Source organism: Rattus norvegicus, chromosome 18, assembly GCF_021556685.1.
Source record: "Rattus norvegicus strain SHRSP/BbbUtx chromosome 18, alternate assembly SHRSP_T2T, whole genome shotgun sequence".
Classification (NCBI taxonomy): Eukaryota; Metazoa; Chordata; class Mammalia; order Rodentia; family Muridae; genus Rattus; species Rattus norvegicus.
The window spans coordinates 4,065,507-4,086,940 of NC_141551.1; the positions used below are offsets into that span (position 1 = coordinate 4,065,507).

The 21,434-nt window shown below is 48.1% G+C and overlaps 1 protein-coding gene across 5 annotated transcripts in view; it reads left to right on the plus strand.

Annotated features, from left to right (window-relative positions):
• Ttc39c (tetratricopeptide repeat domain 39C) overlaps window positions 1-21,434 on the plus strand; it is a 119,339-nt gene that overhangs the window by 70,926 nt on the left and 26,979 nt on the right. For all 5 annotated transcript variants that reach the window (XR_015642459.1, XR_015642458.1, NM_001077231.1 and 2 more), the window contains 5 exon segments: window positions 2,202-2,250; window positions 4,362-4,490; window positions 7,634-7,748; window positions 13,149-13,503; window positions 15,863-16,031. Coding sequence is in view for 3 of the 5 variants with exons in the window: in NM_001415714.1 (NP_001402643.1) it covers window positions 2,202-2,250; window positions 4,362-4,490; window positions 7,634-7,748; window positions 13,149-13,503; window positions 15,863-16,031 (817 nt within the window). In the remaining 2 variants the exon portion in view is untranslated.

Consider the following 21,434-nt stretch of genomic DNA (forward strand, 5'->3'; position numbering starts at 1 on the left):
TTTATTAATATTGAAGAGCACATGGCTTCGTTTTCCTCTTACACAATTTATGGAGATCTGGGTGTGCCTGGTGTGCCCGTGCTGCATGGTGGGTGGGCAGCACCTCAGGGAGGGAAAGCACCTCTGCTGGACAGCTGCCAGAATATTTTCTTCCATTTGAATGATAAGATGGTAGCGGGAAGGAGACTTGACGCCATGAATAATTAATCCCTGTGGCTCTCAGGAAGCTAATTTTAGCCAAGATCATGAAGCAAAAGTAGCAGTGGCTGAGCTCTAGTCAGGGGATGGGGAAGCAGAGCGGCCATCGCTGTGTTGAAATCCATCAAATGCATCTGTCCTTGAGAGCAGGGACCTCACTCCCTCACTGACCCAATCCTCCAATGGTTGCAGGATGCAGTTAATACAGGAGCTAAAAGCCTGTGCCACGTCCAAGCTCTGGGTAGTTGCTGTGGACCAAGAATGAGCAGCGTATATTTGGAGGGCGCTGTAGACGTGACACCTCCCAGCTAAGGTTAGGGTCTGAGTGCTGCCTTGGGCTTGACAGGTGAGCCCACCTTCCTGTTTGTTGCTGCAGTTGATTTAAGCATCCTTTTCAGAGGCGGGGGGTTGACGGGGTTCGGGGCGGGGGTGGGGGGAAGCAATTGAAGGCAGCCGTAGGGTGAGCAGAAGTACAGGTAGATGGGGAAAAGATACTAGGAGAGGTTAGCATTCAAAAGAACTTTAACTGTGGAGTCTTCCCCAGCAACACAGCCGCGCATAGCCCTGCAGGAAAGGAAGGAGACACGCGTGGCAGTCTGTCTGTCTCACGGCCTGCGGTCATGTCCACGCAGGTGGTTCTTCAGGCAGAGGTGGGATGTCAGATGGACAGGGGCTTACTTTCCCTCTCTTACATACACTCATGCACTTACACACACATGCACGCATGTGCTCCACACAGATACACAGCCCTTTTCACATTGGGCACAATGTAAATTTTAGCGGAGGATGGGATAGTAAGTTTTTACACCACTTCTGTTGTTAATACAATGGCCATGTGTTTGCATAGTGAAAAGTTAGTGACTTCTTATTATTATTGAAGAGCACATGGCTTCCTTTTCCTCTTACAATTTATGGAGACTGGACTTTTGTATTGGCTTTTAGGTTGGATTGAAGACTTGATGTTCTTGTGTTTTCTGGCTCACTTAGCACTGGCTTGCTTTCCTCTTGTGCTTACTACAGGATTGGTGATGCCTGTGTGTCACGATTGGCAATTAGTGGGTCCTAGGAAGGTGTTCTCAACCTTGGGGTGGTCTACAAATAAGACTGACTTTGTTAGGTGTTTTCTGTTTCATTCGTTTTGACACAGGATCTTGCTTATGGCTGGCTTAGGTAAGCCTCTGTTGTGGTCCCAAGTGCTGGCACTGCAGGCCTGCACCCCCACCCTGACCCCTGTATGGCACTGCAGGCCTGCACCCCCACCCCCACACTGGCACTGCAGGCCTGCACCCCCCACTCCCACACTGGCACTGCAGGCCTGCACCCCCCACTCCCACACTGGCACTGCAGGCCTGCACCCCCACTCCCACACTGGCACTGCAGGCCTGCACCCCACCCCCACACTGGCACTGCAGGCCTGTACCCCCACCCCCACACTGGCACTGCAGGCCTGCACCCCCACTCCCACACTGGCACTGCAGGCCTGCACCCCCACCCCCACACTGGCACTGCAGTCCTGCACCCCCACTCCCACACTGGCACTGCAGGCCTGCACCCCCCACCCCCACACTGGCACTGCAGGCCTGCACCCCCCACCTCCACACTGGCACTGCAGGCCTGTACCCCACCCCCACACTGGCACTGCAGGCCTGCACCCCCACCCCTACACTGGCACTGCAGGCCTGCACCCCCACCCCTACACTGGCACTGCAGGCCTGCACCCCCACCCCGCCCCTGTATATGTAGAGCTTGGATCCAGCTTGACACTTTAAGAAGCAGGTCACTCCTTTCTTTGCCCATGGTCTAGCAAATCCACATATTTCTCTATATTTACTGTCAGCTCCATACTTACTTTTGAAGGATGAACTCTCTCCTGGGGTAGAGCCAGGACGTACCTCAGCTTGTCAGCTTGGTGTAATTCTGTCTGCCTGCTTACCTCACATCCTGTTTTAAAAACACCTGTAAAATAAGATCCAGTGAAATATTTTTGTTTGTTTCCTTAACAGAAATCATAGCCCACTAATGAGTTTTGGAGCGAGCTTCGTCAGCTTTCTGGTGAGTTGATATCAAAAGAGACGTTGCTGTCACGAAAACAAATCGACAGTGATGCCTGCCTGCCTGCCGGCTGCATAGACACGCTGTTAAAGACGACCTGGAGTTATTGCCCAGTAACTAGCATCTGGGAGATGAATGTTCTCACCCGAGTATAAAAATAAAATGTGTGGGGTTGGGGATTTAGCTCAGTGGTAGAGCGCTTGAGGCCCTGGGTTCGGTCCCCAGCTCCGAAAAAAAGAAAAAAGAAAAAAAAATAAAACGTGTATATATGATTTTTTTTAGAGGGTTATAGTTTCTCCAACTTGACTTTTTTTGGAATAAAAATCTAATTGAAAGCCTTTAAAGATTACGATTATTGTGACGAGAAAACCTCAGTAAGGAAGGTTTTCAGAGCCTAGAGGATGAATTTGTGAGCCGAGCTAAAGCATTCTAATACTTGAGGGTGGACGAAGTGAGTTACAGTGGTTTTCTCAGTCAGCTGGTCGGTGTAGGGGGATGCTTTTGTTTCTCCGAAATGCTTGTCACATAAACTACTTTCATACATCATTTTAAAAAACCATAGAATTGCATAATGGAGAAAATGTACTGAGACAAGACTAAAGGGAGGGAAAGCTCACATTCAGGAGTGAGAACAGAGGGCAGCCGGTTGTGGCCAGCCCGCCTGGTTCTTGGCCAGCACTCAATGCTGGGTTTTCACGACAGCTACTGGTCTTCTCCTGTGGAGCATAGGCTTTAAGGCCTCCGCTTTGCAGGCAGGCTAGCTCCGTACCTGTGGGGAGGTTGGCCTAGGTGGGGATTGTACTGTGTGTCTGTGTCTTGGTTACTTCTCCTGTGGCTGTGATAAAATACAAGCCAGGAGCAACTGAAGGAAGAGTTTGTTGTGGGGCAGTTTGACCTTAGAGTCCAAGATGGTTGGGACTGTATCAGGGGATAACGAGTGCTTTTGTTTAGCTCACTCTCTCCTTTTCATAGACAAGATCCCAGCGCAGGGGATGGAGCCACCCACAAGGAGCAGGTGGTTCCAGCCCAGTTAACTTCATCAAAATAATACCCCACAGACCTGCTCAGAGGCCTGTCTCCCATGTGGTTTTAGAGCTCATCAATTTGAAGTTGAGACTAGCATCACAGCACCCACGGGACTATGGGAGAGGGCATGGAGGCAAAGGCAGAGGGTCTTGGCTGAACGGTGTGGGGAGGAAGAATGGAAGTGAGGTCATAGCAAGGCTGAGATTTCAGCAGCTTAAAGGAAGGAGAGCATGGCTGGGGCAAAGGTGACAGGTCTGATTTGGCAAGGATGGGAAAGTCAACTAGAGTCATACCAAAGGAACCTTAACTGTCATGCCTGCCCAAGAGAGAAGGAAAAGATGTAGACACCAGAGACACCAGCAGTTCCAATAGGGCTTCCAGAGAGCTGGGTGTCCTGCCCCTGATGCCTGTTCATCCCAGACTTCAGTTCTTTCTCGGGTGTTTGTGCCTGGTAAAGGCAGGAGAAGCAGAAGTTCAAGGTCATCCTTATCTGCAGATTGACTTTAAGACCAGCATGGGCTACATGAGAGCACTTTTAAAAACGGAACAGCCAGCCCACTGTTGTACTGGGTGTGTGTCACAAGTGCTGACTGGACATTGAGGAGTGACTGTAGCTAATGCATGTGCATTCCTTGCAGGTAAACACACCCACAGGAGTTCCTGTCCCTGCAAAGGCTGACTTCCCATTGGCATTAACTAATTGTTCTTTTACTAGTATTTTTGGTTCAATAGTTAAAGCCAGGAATCAATCAGTGGATAGAGTGAACTTTTGAAAGTGACACTGTTAAAAAAATTAAATTTAATAGGTCAATCAAAAATGATAGAGAATTTCTATGTTTGAGCTTTAAAAAGAGTATAAAACACAAGGACATTCGCCACCGTATAATTTTTCATGCTGGAATAACAGAGACATAAGGTCTTATTTTCTACTAAGACTATAGGTTTTCAGTGACTAGAGTGTCCTGTAACAGTGCGACCCTTTACCTGAGAATCACTGACGTGGTTTTGCTAGTTTGGCATTTTGAGGTCAAGCCTGAGGCTCCCATGCCTGCTGATTCACCAGTGCTTTCTCTGTTCCCTGTAAGAACGCCATGATGACATTCGAGGAGGAGAAAATGCAGTTGGCCTGTGATGACTTAAAGACTACGGAGAAGCTGTGTGAAAGTGAAGAGGCCGGAGTGATCGAAACGATAAAGAATAAAATTAAGAAGAACGTAAGTGGATTGGCTTGTGGACCACATCCTGTCTGTAGGACATCGTTCTCTGGCTTGGGTTTGGAATCTAGGGTAGGACTGAAAATAAACACTAGTTGTCACGCCTTCCAGTTAAGTACTGTGTCTCTTCGAATTGTAGAGGCCCTTCAGTCATTGTAGCCAGCTCCTGCCTACTCTTAGAGTGTGTGTGATAGTCTTAAATATCAGCTTGCCACCACCCAGGATCACTGGAGAAGAAGACCCTTAGTTGAGGGATTCTCTAGATCAGACTGGCCTATGGACATGTCTGTGGTGGATTGTCTTGGTTTTTAATATACATAAAAATATCTAGCCCATTGTAGGTGGAACTATTCCCTACGCAGGGGCCGCTGAGCTATACAAGATGGGAGTGAGCCAGATGAAAGTTAGACACAGCGAATGTGCAGTGTGGAGCGTTTGTGTCTCTTAGCTCTAGACCCATGTGGTGTGACTAGCTGTCCTACATAGTTTCCTTGATTTCCCCTCCTCGAAGGACTGCACCTGAAATTGAAAGTTGAATAAGCGCCTTTTCCCGGAGTTGCTTTTGTGTAGGTTACTTTATCTCAACAACAGACACGAAAGCAGCCCAGCTCTATGGTGGAGGCTCTTGAGGTGAAGGTTTCCTGGGTGTGACAAACAGGCAAGGGCAGCAGCCAGCAGAGCAGTCACACATTGGCACGTTCCCAGAATCCAGCTGATGACCTCAGCTTCCCCAGGAATTGCTGGCCTTTGGTAATAATCAGAGTCTCAGGAAGCTCGCAATCCAGGCTGGGAGAGAGCTCACCTGTGACTTGCTCGTGTGTTTGAACGAGCACTTGAGTTTGAACCCACATAGAAAGCCAGGTGTGGTGTAATCCCCAGTGTTTGTAATCCCAGCCTGGGAAGTCACCCGAGCCTAACCAGTCTCAAAAGCCAGGTGTTGTGGTGGGTGCCTCACTGGGAAAAAGCACTTGCTGCCAAGTCTGACAGCCTGGGTTCAACTGGCAGGGCCCTCAAGGTAGACGAAGAAAAGTAGCCACAAGTTTTTCTCTGGCCTCTACACGTGTGCTATGGTGTACACACATGCATAGGCAGGCACGCATGCATGCACACATATAAATGAAGTTTAAATAAAAAAAACAAGACAAGATGGACCGTGTCTGAGGAGGAACCATGCCTGGCATTGTCTTCTGACCTCTACACATACATGAGCACACATGGGCACAAACACACAAAAGATCATAATACACATATTTAGAACTTGCTTTCACCATTCTGTGCAACTTGCATGAAGCTCTTGAGCAGCAGTCTCCTCCCCCAGTACTGCTCAAACTACCTAGGTTTCATATGTCACACCTGTGTTTTCATATGTCACACCTGTGTTTTCATATGTCAAACCTGTTTTTTCATATGTCACACCTGTGTTTTCATATGTCACACCTGTGTTTTCATGTCACACCTTTGTTTTCATATGTCACACCTGTGTTTTCATATGTCACTCCTGTGATTTCATATGTCACATCTTTGTTTTCATATGTCACCCCTGTGTTTTCATATGTCACACCCGTGGTTTCATATGTCACACCTGTGATTTCATGTCACACCTGTGGTTTCATATGTCACACCTGTGATTTCATGTCACACCTGTGGTTTCATATGTCACACCTGTGATTTCATATGTCACACCTGGAGCTTCATATGTCACACCTGGGGTTTCATATGTTACACCTGTGACTTAACAGTTGATTGTAGAAGGGCCCAGCTTTCCCTCTGTCTGATCAGGGAGTCCTGAGTGGTGGAGCAGACATTAGTGGGGCCATATCTGAATTACAGGAGAGAAGTACCATACTTGCCTTTTACGTGGGCTCTTGATGTAGAGCTGAGCCCATCATCCTGTATATCGAGCTCTTCTGCCGCTGAGCGTCCCCCGGAACCATTGTTTGTCTCTCATCTTTGGATCTTCCTAAATGCCATCTCCCTGCTTCCAGTACTCTCCTGCCTGAGGCTAGCCCTGCCCGGTTGTCTGCTGGAGGTTCCCATAGTTGGACAGCAGAAGCACTGTACTTGCTGTTACACAGTAACAAAGTCTGTTTTCCCACTCCATGCCCGGATATCTGCACTCATTCCCACCAGTGCAGTGCTGACGCCTGAGATGAGCCTTACGGCGTGTAAAGTGCTTCCTACTACCCGCTCTCAGCCCTGACAACCCTGCCTCAGAGATGCTATTGCTGAGGTAAAGGAGAGTGCAGACTGATGCTTTTCCTATCCCAGTGACTGCTGGACTGGACGTGGAGCAACAGAGATCACGATGGGCTATGTTAGGTTTAGTCAGACGAGGGGAGATGGTCGTCCTGCTGTATTTACCATAGACACTGTTGACGTGTATTAGAACATGTCATGTCTTACAGCACTGTACAGCTATATATGTGCAGTTGCTTCAGATAGTCTCTTCTGGAGGCACGTACTGTCACGATGAGGTGTGTGTCACGGTGAGGTGTGTGTCACGGTGACTTTGCCATTCCGTTTAGAAACACTCATGTGACGAAGGCCAGCATTGAAAATATAACTTGACTTCTTGCTTGTTTTACTTACATCTCTTAAATTTCAGGTGTGATCTCTGACTTAGCGGTCGTTTCTTGCTGTAGGATGTATTCCAACGACTTGATGGATATGTAGGATTCTCTCATCCTCCCGTATCAGTTAGACACCGTAAAGGATGCACCCTGCTGTCAGTTCCCTGAGCACAGAGGGCTGTAAAATGGCCTTTCAGGATTTGCTGTGTGGAATGTAATATACACGAATATCTTTCGTTTTACATTAAATAAAAATTTATATTATCTAAAAAAAGATGAATCCCTTACTAGGTTTTTTCCTTTGATTTTTAAATATTTTTCATAAATTCCATTTTGATCTTCACAATATGAGGTTAAATTACAATGTTCTCTAGGACTACAGATCATTGGCAGAGTGGAGGGAGGGGAGCATGGACCCCGAGCCTCTGGTATGACTTGGTTTTGGCTTTGAGTGGCTCCCAGGCTTCACAGTTCCTGTGGGAAATAATTCTGTCCCAGTGGAGCTACCCGTGCAGCTATTTGGAGGCTGTGCTCTCTTTGAATATGATTTATGACATTCTCTTCTCAACACAGGTTGATGCCCGGAAATCCACCCCCTCCATGGTCGATCGACTTCAGAGGCAAATCATTATTGCCGACTGCCAGGTGTACTTGGCCGTGCTGTCCTTTGTGAAACAAGAATTGTCGGGTGAGTGGACACAGTTTGTAGTGACACTCGCTGGTCCGCAGTGAGTGGACACAGTTTGTAGTGACACTCGCTGGTCTGCAGTGAGTGGACACAGTTCTTAGTGACACTCACTGGTCCGTGGTGAGTGGACACGGTTCTTAGTGACACTCGCTGGTCCGCGGTGAGTGGACACAGTTTGTAGTGACACTCGCTGGTCCGTGGTGAGTGGACACAGTTCGTAGTGACACTCGCTGGTCCGTGAGCACATCAGTGTTCCTCTTTTCTTTTTTCTGTTACTTAGACTTTGAAGACTAAGCCCGCAGTGGCAGTGCTTTTGGGGGTCATTGCTGATTTATTACTTACGACATGGAAACCTGGGTGCTTAATGTGTGCACAGCAGAGTCGTCTCGTCCTGAAGTCTGCTGTACAGTCAGTCTTTCTTAGAGAAATCGCTGATGTTGTTGATGTGAAGGAGCTGTTAGTGCCCATCAGGTTGTACATACTATTCTTCAGAATGAAATAAAACTGCTTTGGATTTCAGATTCTTGGGAAATTGTTTTGAGCTCCTGCAGTGTCAACTGTATCAAAAGGGACTCTGCACTGTGCTTGAGAGCCTGGTGTCAGAGTGACCAAGGGTGCACTACACTGTCACTGTCTAACGAGGGGTGCGCACTATACTGTCACTGTCTAATGAGGGTTGCGCACTACACTGTCACTGTCTAACGAGGGGTGCGCACTACACTGTCACTGGTCTAACAAGCACTTACCCTGTGCGTCATTGTTCTGCCCAGAGAACTTTTCTCCAGCCTTTTGCTTCTTTCATTTTTGGCTAAAATGAGTTCAAATGTGTCTGCATAGCAGGCTGCGAGACTCAGTCTCTGATCTGGCGATGTCTCTTGGATCCTGACAGCAGGAACCTGCCACTTGGCTAGACAGGATGTACAAAGTCATACTCAGAAACACATTTCCTCTCAAGCCCTAAATGACAAGGACATTTTTCCTGTGAAATATACCGGAAGTCCTTTTCTTCCTTTCTTCTGTTTCCATTTCTGTTTTGATGCTGCTTCTGTTGAAAGGAAATTTTACTGTTATTTTGACGCCTAACGTTTGAACTTGCAAACACTCATCTTTTATGATGTGTTTTCACTGTTTGCTCCAGTCCCTCCCCCAACCCCCAGCCTCTGGTCTCCTCCCCTCAGCAGTTCCTAACAGGACAGCTCTGATGTGTTGAGGGATCAAGATGAAGCTCTTCTGTAAGGCAGTACAGAGGAAGTGTTCCCGCCCACCCCAGGCCTGCCAATCAAACTGTGCATGATGATACTGAGGGGCTACTTCAGGCAGGAGGAGAGAGTTCTTCATCTTCTGTTGTTTTGGCATTCTTTTTTTGATGCTCAAGTTCTTGTGAGGAACTCAGGTTAGCCACTAAGAAAATGCTTCTTGAGCTGGAGAGATGGCTCAGCAGTTAAGAGCGCTGACTGCTCTACCACAGGTCCTGAGTTCAATTCCCAGCAACCACATGGTGGCTCACAACCATCTGTAATGGGATCCAGTGCCCTCTTCTGGTGTGTCTGAAGACAGCTACAGTGTAGTCATATCCATAAAACAAATAAGTAAATATTTAAGGAAGGAAGGAATGAAGGAAGGGAGGGAAGGAGGGAGAGAGGGAGGGAGGGAGGGAGGGAAGGAAGGAAAAGAAAAGAAAATGCCTCTTGTCAGGCATGATGGCCACACCTTTAACTCCAGCACTCTGGGGGCAGAGGCAGGCAGATCTCTGTGACGTCCAGATCCATCTGGATTAATGCCAGGACAACTAGGGCTACAGATAATGAGAGCCTGTCTCAAAAAGTTTTTAAAAAGGTAAAAAGAAAATGTGTGTTGATGTACAAATCCTAGCTACTTGGTGGCTGGCTTCACCGGGAGCACCCTGTGAGCCCAGGAGTTCAGGATCAAGCCCTGCAGTAAAAGAGTACCCCTCTCTCTGTCCGCCCCGTCCCCACCCAATTTTATTTTATTTTTATTTCTGTGTGTCTGGGTGTGGTTATGCACATGTTGAGTGAAGGTGCACTCAGAACCAGAAGGGGTACCAGGTCCCCCAGGGCTGGAGTTAGATGTGCGGTGAGGCCTGGGGTACCGGGTGCCGGGTGCTGGGTGCCGGGTGCCGGGTGCCGGGTGCCGGTGCTGGTGCTGGTGCTGAGCTGTCTTTTGAAAGTGCAGTACTCATTCTTAGTCACCAGGGCTTCTCTCCAGCCCTGAGATCCTGCCTCATAACGACTGGAGATTACTCATTAAAAGGGAAGGGTCAAACAGACGCAGGGAGGTGTTAGCACATAGCCATGTCTACTGCTGTATTCTTAGCATTACGAATGCTCAACTGGTTTTCTCTCCTTCCCAGGGAGGCAACCACATCTTCCTACTTTGTCACTGAGTTCTGCTGTGACATTTTCTCTGTCGCTCAGTCTGGTTGCTTGTGCCACCACCTCCTTGTAGCCTCGCAGGACAGGTTTCTCAGACCTTCCCTGACATGCTCCCTGGGGCCAGTGTCACTAGCCCCATTGACCTACGTACACTTCAAACACTTAGCTGGCCTGTGTCACCCCCAGGATAGAGCCAATCCCTGTCAGGGGTGGCAGGTCAGACCTGCCCCCTCCTGGCATTCCTCAAGGTTCTTTGAAAAGGCTTGGAAGCTTGTACCCTAGTTCACACTGCCCCGTCTAGAAACACCTCAGCCCCTTTGGGTTCCTCTCGTGCCCAGTCAGGTATGCCCCAGGCCTTTCTCTTTCCTTGTGGGTCTCATGGTGGCCTGGGGGGTGAGCAGTAGGTACCCTCTTGGGGCCAGGTGAGCAGCTGCCACCCCGCGATCTGCGTGCTCATTTCTGAAGCTGCCTTCGTGTCAGACATAAGACTGGGTAGGAACTGATAGTGCTCCTGCCCATGCGTTCTGCTCTTCTTTGGTGTCTGGCCTTCTGGGATGACAGGTACTGATGGCCAGAGATGAAGGAGGGTGGGGTTTAGCCTGAGGAAATTCATGGTGACTGGGGTAGGGGTAGGGATGGGGGTGAGTAGGTGAGTCCTCAGGAAGCCTGGGACCAGCAGACAGGGTTACAGAGGTAACACCAGGCACAGGAGGTTCTGACACAAGGGGAAGGCCAGGCAAGGGTCTCTGGTCCTGTCCCTCTGTGGTTATAAAGAATGAGGCAGATGGGGATCAGGGCTCTGTGCTAGCCTCTAATCCAGCATTTTGGAGGCTCAGGTAGAAGCTAGGTCAGGGCCATAGCACAAGGCTGCTCAAAACCAAAACAAATGAAACAAAACAACAACCGCAAATTGGTCCATTTCCTGTCTGTCTCTGATGCATGATTGGTGCCGCTGCCCAGCATGGGTCAGCGTGCATTCTGTGAATGAAAGAGAGGAACAGAGGAGGAGGATGCCACTCAGGAAATAAGTTGCCAGTGGAACAGTGAGTCTATTAGAAGTCTCCTGTCTGAGTGTGAATTCACCGGGGGAGGTGGGCTGGCTGGTGACAACTAAGTTGCCTATTGTGGGGCCAGGAATATAAGTCAGGGTAAAGTGCTTGCCGTACAAGCTTGAGGACTGAAGTTCTATCCCCCAGAACCCTCATATAACACTGGGCATCTGGGCATGGGGGCTGTGATAGGCTGTGATAATGTTCCTTCCTCCCAGCTGTGATGGGAAGGTAGAATGGGTAGACTTCTGAGGCCCACTGGCCACCCAGTCTCATCTACTCAGTGAGCTCCAGACTCTTTCCAAGGAGGTAGACAACAGTCCTGAGAAACAATACCAAGGGTGTCGCCTGGCCTTCATGAATGCATACCTGCTCACACCCCACACAACCATGTAGACACTAGATATGCACATAAATGCATGCACATGTGCGCATATGCACACACTTTTCCATATTTTCTTCAAACTCTGTTACCTGGGTCTCAAGAAGGATGAGGGTGACTGTGACTGACCCTTCATTGAGGGGCTCCCCGGCCTCCTTAGGACACATGACTAGGTGAGGCCTAAGGCAGATGCTCTCGCCATGAAAGATGGGTGCTTTTGTTTTCTCAGGATTCCCACTCCTGTGTGTGGTGGGATATCCTGAGGCCCCTCCCTATTTCCCTGCTGATTGATGCTTGGCCCTCATAGGGTAGGACAAATGCTCTGTGGTTTCCTGCTCTTTCTGTCTTCTCCTCTGGCCCAAAGACTTCACAGTGGCTGAATGCTATATAGCTGACCGTTCAGAGGACCTGGCAGAAGGCCATGCTATGTGCACACGTAACCTTTGCTTTGTTGACTGAGTTCTGTGTGGATGGGAACGGATAGATGTTCATTGGCTGCCATTGCTCCTGCTTCTCTCCTGCTCCTTTGCTGATCTAGATCATTCCAATTCATCTTTCTGAGCCTGTCCCCTCCCTCCCAAGTTTCTGTAGCTGGTCGGCTTTTCTCTTGACTGGACTTGAACCCATGGCTCGAAGTGTCTCCCACTGTACTCTGCCTCTGCCCTGGCTTTGTCACACACCTGTTCCCTCTTCCCTGCTGTCTCCACGTCGTAAATCAAGATTCTGTTCCCTTTGATAAGGAAAATGCGAGGTAAAACAGAGCTGTGTGTTCCTTTCTCAATTTCCAGATGAGGATGGAGGGAGGAAGGAGGAAGGATTTTACTTGTTACATGGGGTGGGGGGAATGCTGAGGAAATAAAGCAGAGGATTCCACCCCTAAGCTCAGGATTTGCGTCTGAGTGAGAGAGCATATCCCTGCAATAAGTGCTGTTAAGTGGAACAAGGCGTTGCAAGCATTAGTTCCATAATGTGACATTTAGCCAGGCCTTGGATATTGTGTTTGTCATTACGTTTATTCATTTGGTTCATGCAAGGAGTGGGGAAATGCATGGCCCAGTGCCTGTGGGATCAAAGGAGAGCATGTAAAGGAGAGCATGTAAAGGAGAGCATGTAAAGGAGAGCATGTAAAGGAGAGCATGTAGGATTCAGCACTCCTTCCCACCAAGTGGGTCGCTGGGATCAGACCCAGGTCCTCAGGCTCAGGGCAGGAGCCCTTCCTCCCCTCCCCTGCCTTCCCTCCCCTCCCCTCCCCTCTTCTCTCTCCTCTTTTCTCTTCCTTCCCTATATATTTCTTCCCTCCCTCCCTCCCTCCCTCTTGAAGAGTTTGCACCATCAGCAGTAGCAGAGCCCCGCACAGTTCTTACCTGTGGCCATGCTCAGGACCCTGCCTGGAGCTAGGAAGCATGTGGTTGGTTCCGAGGAGCAGGTGAAGCTCAGCGATAGCCAATAGCAGTACGTTTGCACGCTCTTGTCTGCTCTTTTCTTCTTTGCAGCTTCTTGCCAGCCGTCCTGTACTGTGGTGTGAATGCAAAGCTATTGCTGCGTTTTGAATCCCTCTCTCCCCTTCTCTTCACAGCCTACATAAAAGGTGGGTGGATCCTTAGGAAGGCCTGGAAGATTTACAATAAATGCTATGTGGACATCAACGCCCTTCAGGAGCTGCATCAGAAGACGCTGACAGAAGAGCCCTTGTCTTCTGATGCTGCGAATGATAACCACATTGTGGCGGAAGGGGTGACTGAGGAGGCCCTAAGCAGACTGAAAGGTGCTGTGAGCTTTGGATATGGCCTTTTTCACCTTTGCATATCCATGGTGCCCCCAAACCTGCTCAAAATCATCAACCTGCTGGGCTTTCCTGGAGACCGCCTACAGGGCCTTTCTTCACTGACGTATGCGAGCGAAAGTAAGGACATGAAGGCCCCTTTAGCTACGTGAGTAGCTATATTGCAATGCTTTGGTAGATACTGTAGTATTGGAAATAGGTAGACAGCACTGTAGACTGTAAAAGTGACTTCAAGGGAACGCTGCTTGGTTGATAATGATGCTGTGCCCGCCATGCAGTTCAAGGAGCCTGATCTCGGCTGCTGGTGACAGATCATTCTGTCCTGATCCTGTATTTGTTAGTTCCTTACATTGTTATGTGTGTGTGTGTGTGTGCGTGCGTGTGCATGTGCATGCATGTGTACACATGCACCTGTATGTGGAGACCAAAGGACAACCTCGGGTGCCATCCTTAGAGAGAGGTTCCTTGAGACAAGCATCTCTCGTTGGCTCAGAGCTGACCTGTAGTCTAGGCACCCCCAGCACTGAAGTTCTAAACAGGTGCTACCAGGTCCATATTCTTACGTGGATTCTGGGGCTTGAACATACAACCTCATTCTTGGGGAGTCAGTACTTACCCAGTGAGCCATTTCCCTGGCCAGCCCCAAGCCCAGTGTTTTAAACTGTGAGCTAACCCATTGCCAATGTCCAGTGACTGTAAGTTTTTCACCTTTCCCACAGTCTTTCAGATCTACATTTCTGATTTTAATTGATTTGAGGTCAAATTTTGTGTAGTTCTGAAATTTTTGTTCTTACAAAGAATGCAAAATTTGAATCTTCCTTGCTGATTCTAGTTACTTGGTATAGTGTGTGTGTGTGTGTGTGTGTGTGTGTGTGTGTGTGTTATAGTATATATAGTTTAGATATCTCCTAGTATCCCTATAAATTGAGTCATATTAAAATAAAAATGATTTAAAATGTTTTCTTTAAAAAAAGGACATGGTTTTAAATAGTCAATCCGGGACCTGGAGACACGGTTCAGCAGTTAAGGGCACCTGGTGCTCTTTTTTTTTTTTTTTTTTTTTCTTTTTTTCGGAGCTGGGGACCGAACCCAGGGCCTTGCGCTTGCTAGGTAAGCGCTCTACCACTGAGCTAAATCCCCAGCCCCACACCTGGTGCTCTTACAGAGGACACAGGTTTAGTTCCCAGCACCAGCTCACAACCTCGTGTGTCCCCAGGTCCGGAGGATCTGATGCTGGTCTCCATGGGCATTGCACAGTGCAGTAAATTTTGATGCATGCAGACAGAACACACCCGTCCACATAGAAAGAAAGAAATGTTTAACATTTTCATCTGGAAAACGACTACCGTTCTCATTTTGAGCGGTCTGACCAGGTGTTGGTCCCGTTTGACAAGACACAGTCTTGGTAAAAATTCCTCCCTACTCTATGATGTCACACAAGACCTCGGTAAGAGACAGGTCTATGGATGTTAGCGCTGAAGGGCTGGAAGTCATGTAACAATCACGGAGACAGCTGTGCCCCTCACAGTCTCTAAGGTGTACAACCGGTGGCCTTTACTAATTAGTATTATTAACAAGTTTGTAACTTGTGGATATTTCTTGCTTATGGCTTAGTATTGTTTTATGTTTATCCCAAAAACAAGGGATTGGAATCAGTTCTGCAGATTAGTGTGTTCTCCATAAAGACGTTAGCTTTCCTGGTACAGTAGCTGCAGTGTCCACATGGAGATAGCCAATGTGCGGGTTAGGCCTGTGTGTGTTTACTAAAGCAGATCTCAGTCGTGATTCTGCTGTTTGCCGAGTTTATTCAGCTTACCTAACTTGAACTTGGATACTTTTAAATAATTTTTTATAGTGTTTAACATCTTCAAAGGCTGGGAAAGGCCTTTAATCTGTCCCTCGTAGGTATTTTAATGAGTGTATGTAATATGTGATTGTGGATCCTCCATTGAAGTCCACACTCTGTGACTTACACCAGAATGCTGCTGTTGTAGTCAGTCTCTGACGCTGTAGTCCTTGCTAAGTAGACCAGACTGTCTGCAACACACAGAAGTCTGCCTGTCTTTGCCTCCTCGTGCTGGGATTAAAGGTGTCTGCTGCTTGTACCTTGAATTTTATACACACAGCAGGAGCCACAAAAATGTAAAAGCTTTTATTATAAAGAAACAATAAAATGATGGTGACCATCTCCATTCTGGGCGCAGGGTGTGTGAGGATAGACTCCAGATACTTCTGTTGGTAACAGTACTGCTGGAAGCTTCAGAAAATCATGTACTTCTCGAGTCACAGAACAGGGGACTGTTGATTGACATCTCGTGCTATAACGTATCAGTTTCCCAGATAAAGGCAGAAGTAAAAATGGGGAAGCACTCGGATTGTACTTTTTGGAATATCACATAGCGATATTGGGAAAAGCCAGTTTTGGAAGAGCATGTACTAATTTTTATTTTGAAAACAGAATCTGTGAAGTCTTGCTCAAGGACCCCCCTCTTTCTGTCTCCCCGCAGATTAGCCCTGCTGTGGTACCACACTGTGGTCCGCCCGTTCTTTGCCTTGGACGGCAGCGACAACAAAGGGGGCCTGGATGAAGCTAAGGCAATTCTTCTCAGAAAAGAGTCTGCTTACCCAAACTCTTCCCTCTTCATGTTTTTCAAGGGACGGATCCAGCGGTTAGAGGTATGGTACCTTCCTCAGCTTTTTAAGTGAACTTCTGACTACCATGCCTCTGTTTTCTGCTCAGGGGCACTGTATATGTACTGGAATGCCATTGGCCCGGGAACTTTGTGTGTCCTGGTGACAACTTCAGGTCACAGAAAGGGATGATCCACGAGGGCTGATCACTTCCTGGGATTTCTCCACATGAGCCCAGGCTGCCCCTCTCTAAACCCAGACCATGCCCTAGCTGGGTAGGGCCCCACTTCTCTGCGTCTTTCATCTTGTTCAGGGGCATGAGGACTTGTGGGAAAATGAAGAGGTTGCAGAGACATCTGAATGAAGGTGGCTGCTCTCACTGCAAGAAGCACCCGTTGTCTTACCAATAGTTTTCACATAAACCGCTTGGGAGCTTCATAATCTCTGCCCTCTGACTGCGTGCACCTCCATTGATCAGAAGTCAGCCTCAAGCAACCCCAGATGGATGATGGGGTTTCTGCTTGTGCGGTGTTTCCCAGGCATGGGATGGTTTGGTTCTCTCCTTTCTGTTTGGTCGCTTTCCCTTGGTTTTGGTGGTGTTATAGCATCGTGGTATTACAGTGTCATACAGAAGCCATCTGCAGTCATCCCTTCTCCTTCATGCAGTGGCCCTTACGTCTGAGCACTGTAAAACAGCCCTCCAACTCTGGTTCCCTGTACAGAAGGTACTGGGCCTTGCGGTTCTGTAATTTTTACTGTTTTGTGTGTGTGCGAGCATACTGGAACTCATGTGCATACATGCGTGATGTGGGGGCCAGGGCCTCATGCTATGGCATATGTGAGGAAGTCAGAGGGCACCATCATGGAATCAGTTCTCCTTGAGACTTGAACACCTCAGTGCAAGCGCCTTTGCCCACTGAGCTGCCCCTGCAAGGCTTGGCCTTTCTGCTTGACTCTGCTGCTGGGAGGAAGCACTGGGAATTGAACCCAGGGCCTTGTACTTGTTAAGCAGGTGCCCTACCACTGAGCAGCAGCTCAGCTCTCCAAGCCCTGGGTATTGTGCACAGATAAAATATGTTTTAGAAATGGCTGTGTAGCCCCAGTTGGCCTGGAACTTACAACAGCCCAGGCAAGCCCTTAACTCACTTTAGTCTTCTTGTCTCGGCTCCCTAAGTGTTGGGATCACAGGCTTGCTTCACCATGCTGAAATGTGAGGTCGCCCTGATGATTTCGTTTGTGGAGCATAGTGGAATGCTCACACTTGATTCCTTAAGCTGGTGGCTAGGGAGTCTCCACCTCAGTGTCCTGAAACTTTTCCTCTGTGCTCAGGCTCGTGAGCTTAGGAATAGAGGTCTCCTTTCTCCTCCTTTTCTGAAAATGTCACTCTGCTCTGTGGTGACTGGGAGGTGAGTGACCCCTGTAAGCTCATATGCCGCAATATTTGTCCCCATTTAGAAGAGCTATTTTGCAAAGATTAGAAGACATGGCCTTGTTGGACGAAGTGTGTCTCTGGAAGAGGACTTTGAGATTTCAAAAGGCCGGTGTCTTTCCTAGGTAGCTCTAGGCTCCTGCGTGCTGGGAGCTCACATCCCTGCCACTCTGCCTTTGATCTACCACCATGGACTCTCACCCTCTGGAACCACAAGCCCAGTTAAGTGCTTCCTTTATAGGTTGGCTTGGGCATGGCGTTTGTCACAGCAACCGATAAAATAACAGGAAAAAGTGATCTAGCCCCTGTGGTCAGGACCATTTGGTAGCCTTCTTGTCTTTCAAACAAGGGACTCTGGGCCTACCTGTAGGGAGCGATGTCAGGTTACTGCAGTTCCTCTGTTCCCTCAAGTTCATGCAGGAAAAAATAAGATTGAGGAAAACAGAACATGGAGAGACTATCTTCTCCCAGGGTCGTTTACGAGATGGAAGCAGGGTACAAAATGGGGTGTGTCTGTGTGTGAGTGTATGTGTCCCTGTGTGAGTGTGTGTGTGTGTGCATGTATATGTGTGTGTGCCTGTGTATGTGTGCGTGCCTGTGTGAGTGTATGTGTGTGTATGTATGTGATTGTATGTGTGTGTCTATGTATGAGTGTATGTATACCTGTGTGAGTGTGTGTGTGTCTCTGTGTGTGTGCCTATGTGTGTGTGCCTGTGTGAGTGTATGTGTGTGTGTGAGTATGTGTGCGTGCCTGTGTAAGTGTGTGTGCCTATGTGAGTGTATGTGTGTGTGAGTATGTGTACGTGCCTGTGTGAGTGTGTGTGTATGTGTGCATGCCTGTGTGAAAGTGTGTGTGTGAGTATGTGAATACCTATGTGTGTGTGAGTATGTGTGTGTGCCTGTGTGAGTGAGTGTGTGTGTGTGAGTATGTGCATGCCTCTGTGAGTGTGTGTGTATGTGCATGCCTCTGTGAGTGTGTGTGTGTGTGTGTATGTGTGTGTACCTATGGTTGAGTGTATATGCCTATGTGTGTGTGTATGCATGCACATGTGCACATGAAGGCTAGTACTTTTGGAAGCTAGAAGCATTAGATCTCCCTGAAGTACAGTTCCAGGAGGATAGGTGCCACCTCACATGGGGACTGGCAGTTCAACTGTGTCCTTTTAGAGCAGTGCATGTCCTTGTAACCTCTGAGCCATCTCTAGCCTCTTGATTATTTTTAAAGTGTTAGGGACAGTCTGTATTTTAATAAACTGTCGTTGTATTTTTCTAGCTTTTTTTCTTTAAGAAATACAGATTGATACATTTTTCATCTTGCTCAGCATTAACAATCAAAATTGTGTGGCTATATATATATATATATATACACACACACACATATACATATACATATGTGTGTGTGGTTCTGTGTTTTCATACTTTGTGAGTACTTTCATAGTTAATATAATGTGATTGTTTAGTAACATGACTTTTTTTTTTAGTATTTAGTCATGAATTGCCTGGCTTGATTCCTAAGAGCCAAGTAAATGTCCAGTTATTTAAGTGGATATGCAAACATTTCATAGACTCTTATTTTGAAAGCATTTCTTGAACTCTTGCTCATACTTGTGACAATGTCCTTCATGAGAACCTTGTGTTTCATGTTTGAAAGTAGAATTCCTGGCCTAGTCCTACTGTGCAAATTTATTAAACTATCAAGGGGAGTCATTGTGTGTTGAAGGGAAGCTGTTGATCCTGGATCCCTTCTTAGAGTATCTGGTATTCAAACCTGTTTCTGAAGGCAGCTCTAAAGAGATACAAAATGTCTAGATCCAGAGACTCCTGTTTAGCAGTGTCTTGCTTGGACAGGTGCAATGTCCTTTCTCAGGCCATGTGAGCAAGGTCTGTTCCTGGATCCCCTACCTTAGCAAGATCAATGCAAGCTCGAGTCCCTTCTGTAAACTGGCATGGGATTTACATGCGACCTTTTCACACATTCTCCATGCACTTTTGTCTCCAGCATAGTTATAGTACACCATGCAAATGCTTACTAAACGCTTGCCTTACTGCACTGTTAAGGAGAAAAGTGTGCACAGGTACACTTTAGAATGCATGAGTATGAGTTTGAATGAATCTGCAGGTAGGACCCACAGTGCAGAGCCTGAGGGTACAGTCTGTGTGGGGATTCTGATGTGACACTAAAGAGTCCCATTTCTTTACAGACACACTTTACGTCAGCACATGGTAGTAAAGAGCTGAGTCTTTAAAATGCAAATGCATTTAAAGAAGCTGTGTACTTGTGGCCAGGAGACTTAAAATGAGTGCACAGGAGAACCCCAGCTAAAGCTGTGCCTAGTGGGCCCCATCACCACAGCCCTCCAGCAGCCACAGTGCTTACCTCATGAGAACAGAGTAGAAGTTTCAAGGGCCAAAGGGCCATATGGAAGAAATTTCAGTGGACCCCCCCTTTCAATAAGTATTTGCTTTTATTTTATATATGAGTGTTTTGCCTATGTCTGAGTACCCTATGCATGCAGTTCCCCTGGAGACCAGAAGAGGGCATCAGATCCCCTCTGGAAGTAGAGCTACAGAAGATTGTGAGTGAGCAGCCCATGTGGGAGCTGTGGGTCAGGGTCCTCTGAAGAGCCACCAATGCTGAATGACAGAAGGCACCATCTCTACACCGTGAGTCATGAACTGCCTGACTCTATTCCTGAGAACCAGAAACAGCCTGGACACCTGAGCTCACTGATAGCCGAGTTTAGGCCCTACAAACAGACTGTTTACATGTAGGTCTTTGTAGAAGTGCATACAACACACTTGAGTATGGCACACACATGTATTGACATAAAGTCCGTGTAGCTGGAGCGATGGCTCAGACATTAAGAACACTGGATACTTCTGTGGGGACTAGGGTTAAATTCCCACACCCGTGTCAGGGAGCTCATAGTCCCCGTAATCCTTGCTCCAGGAGATTGTTTGCCCGCATCTGGCCTCCACAGACAACTGCATTGCATATATGTGCACATGTACATGTACACACACACACACACACACACACACACACACACACAGAGAGAGAGAGAAAGAGAGAGAGATGAATGAATGAATAAGTAAATGTTTGAGGGGAATACGACAGACGCACAGACGTGCCCTGCTTCTAGAACCTTCGATGTACGGCCATCAGGAAGTGTTGGGATCTGTCTGTGGGTTGGTTTCCTGTGAGAGGGAGGCGCTGTTCTGCCTGTCTGACCGGTGCCGTCTGTCTTTTGAACTCCCTGCCAGAGCTCTTCCCACTGAGCGAGGCACAGTGGGGACAGCCACCCCCCAGGAGTGCCAGCAGGGACTCCTTTGGTGTCTGACCTTTACTCATGGCACCTGGTATCCCAGTCAGTTCCTTCTGGCGGGTGAGGACGTGCTGCTTAATCTCTGGTCTCCAAAGCTCTGCATGGGAGGATCCCGCCCTTCACACACTGCCCACTGGGCGCAGTCCCTGCTGGCTGTGCCTCTTTTCTTGACTCAGTCTTGCAGACGTCATCAATAGGAGCATGTCCTGGTTAGCTGTGATTACCAACTTGACACAGCCTAGGAGGAAATCAGCATTGTGGAATTGCCGAGATCAGATCGGCATATCTGTGTCCATATCGGTGCGGGGCGTGGTCGTCTTGATTGTCGAGTGATGTGGGAAGGTGAGCATCATTCCTCTGTGGTTGCACTGCAGGTCCCTCCTTGAGTTCCTGCCTGAGCCCCTCGGTAATGGACTGTAACCTGGAAGGGTGGACCTGATGAGCCCTGCCCTTCCCACGCTGCGGCTGCTTTTAGTCAGAGTGCTGTAGCACAGCAGCAGAACAGAAAGCAGGAAAGCAGGGCCGTTAACAGTGGCTACAGCACTTTCACGCCATGCTTCTGTTTTACTTAATTAATTTTACCCTGGCGCTGCCCCAGGTCAGTGCTTTTGTTTAGCCCACTTGCTTATGATTGTGGTAGGGACCGAAAAATGGGTGTAGATCCCTGTCATGGTTCATTCATCAGATCGGGAA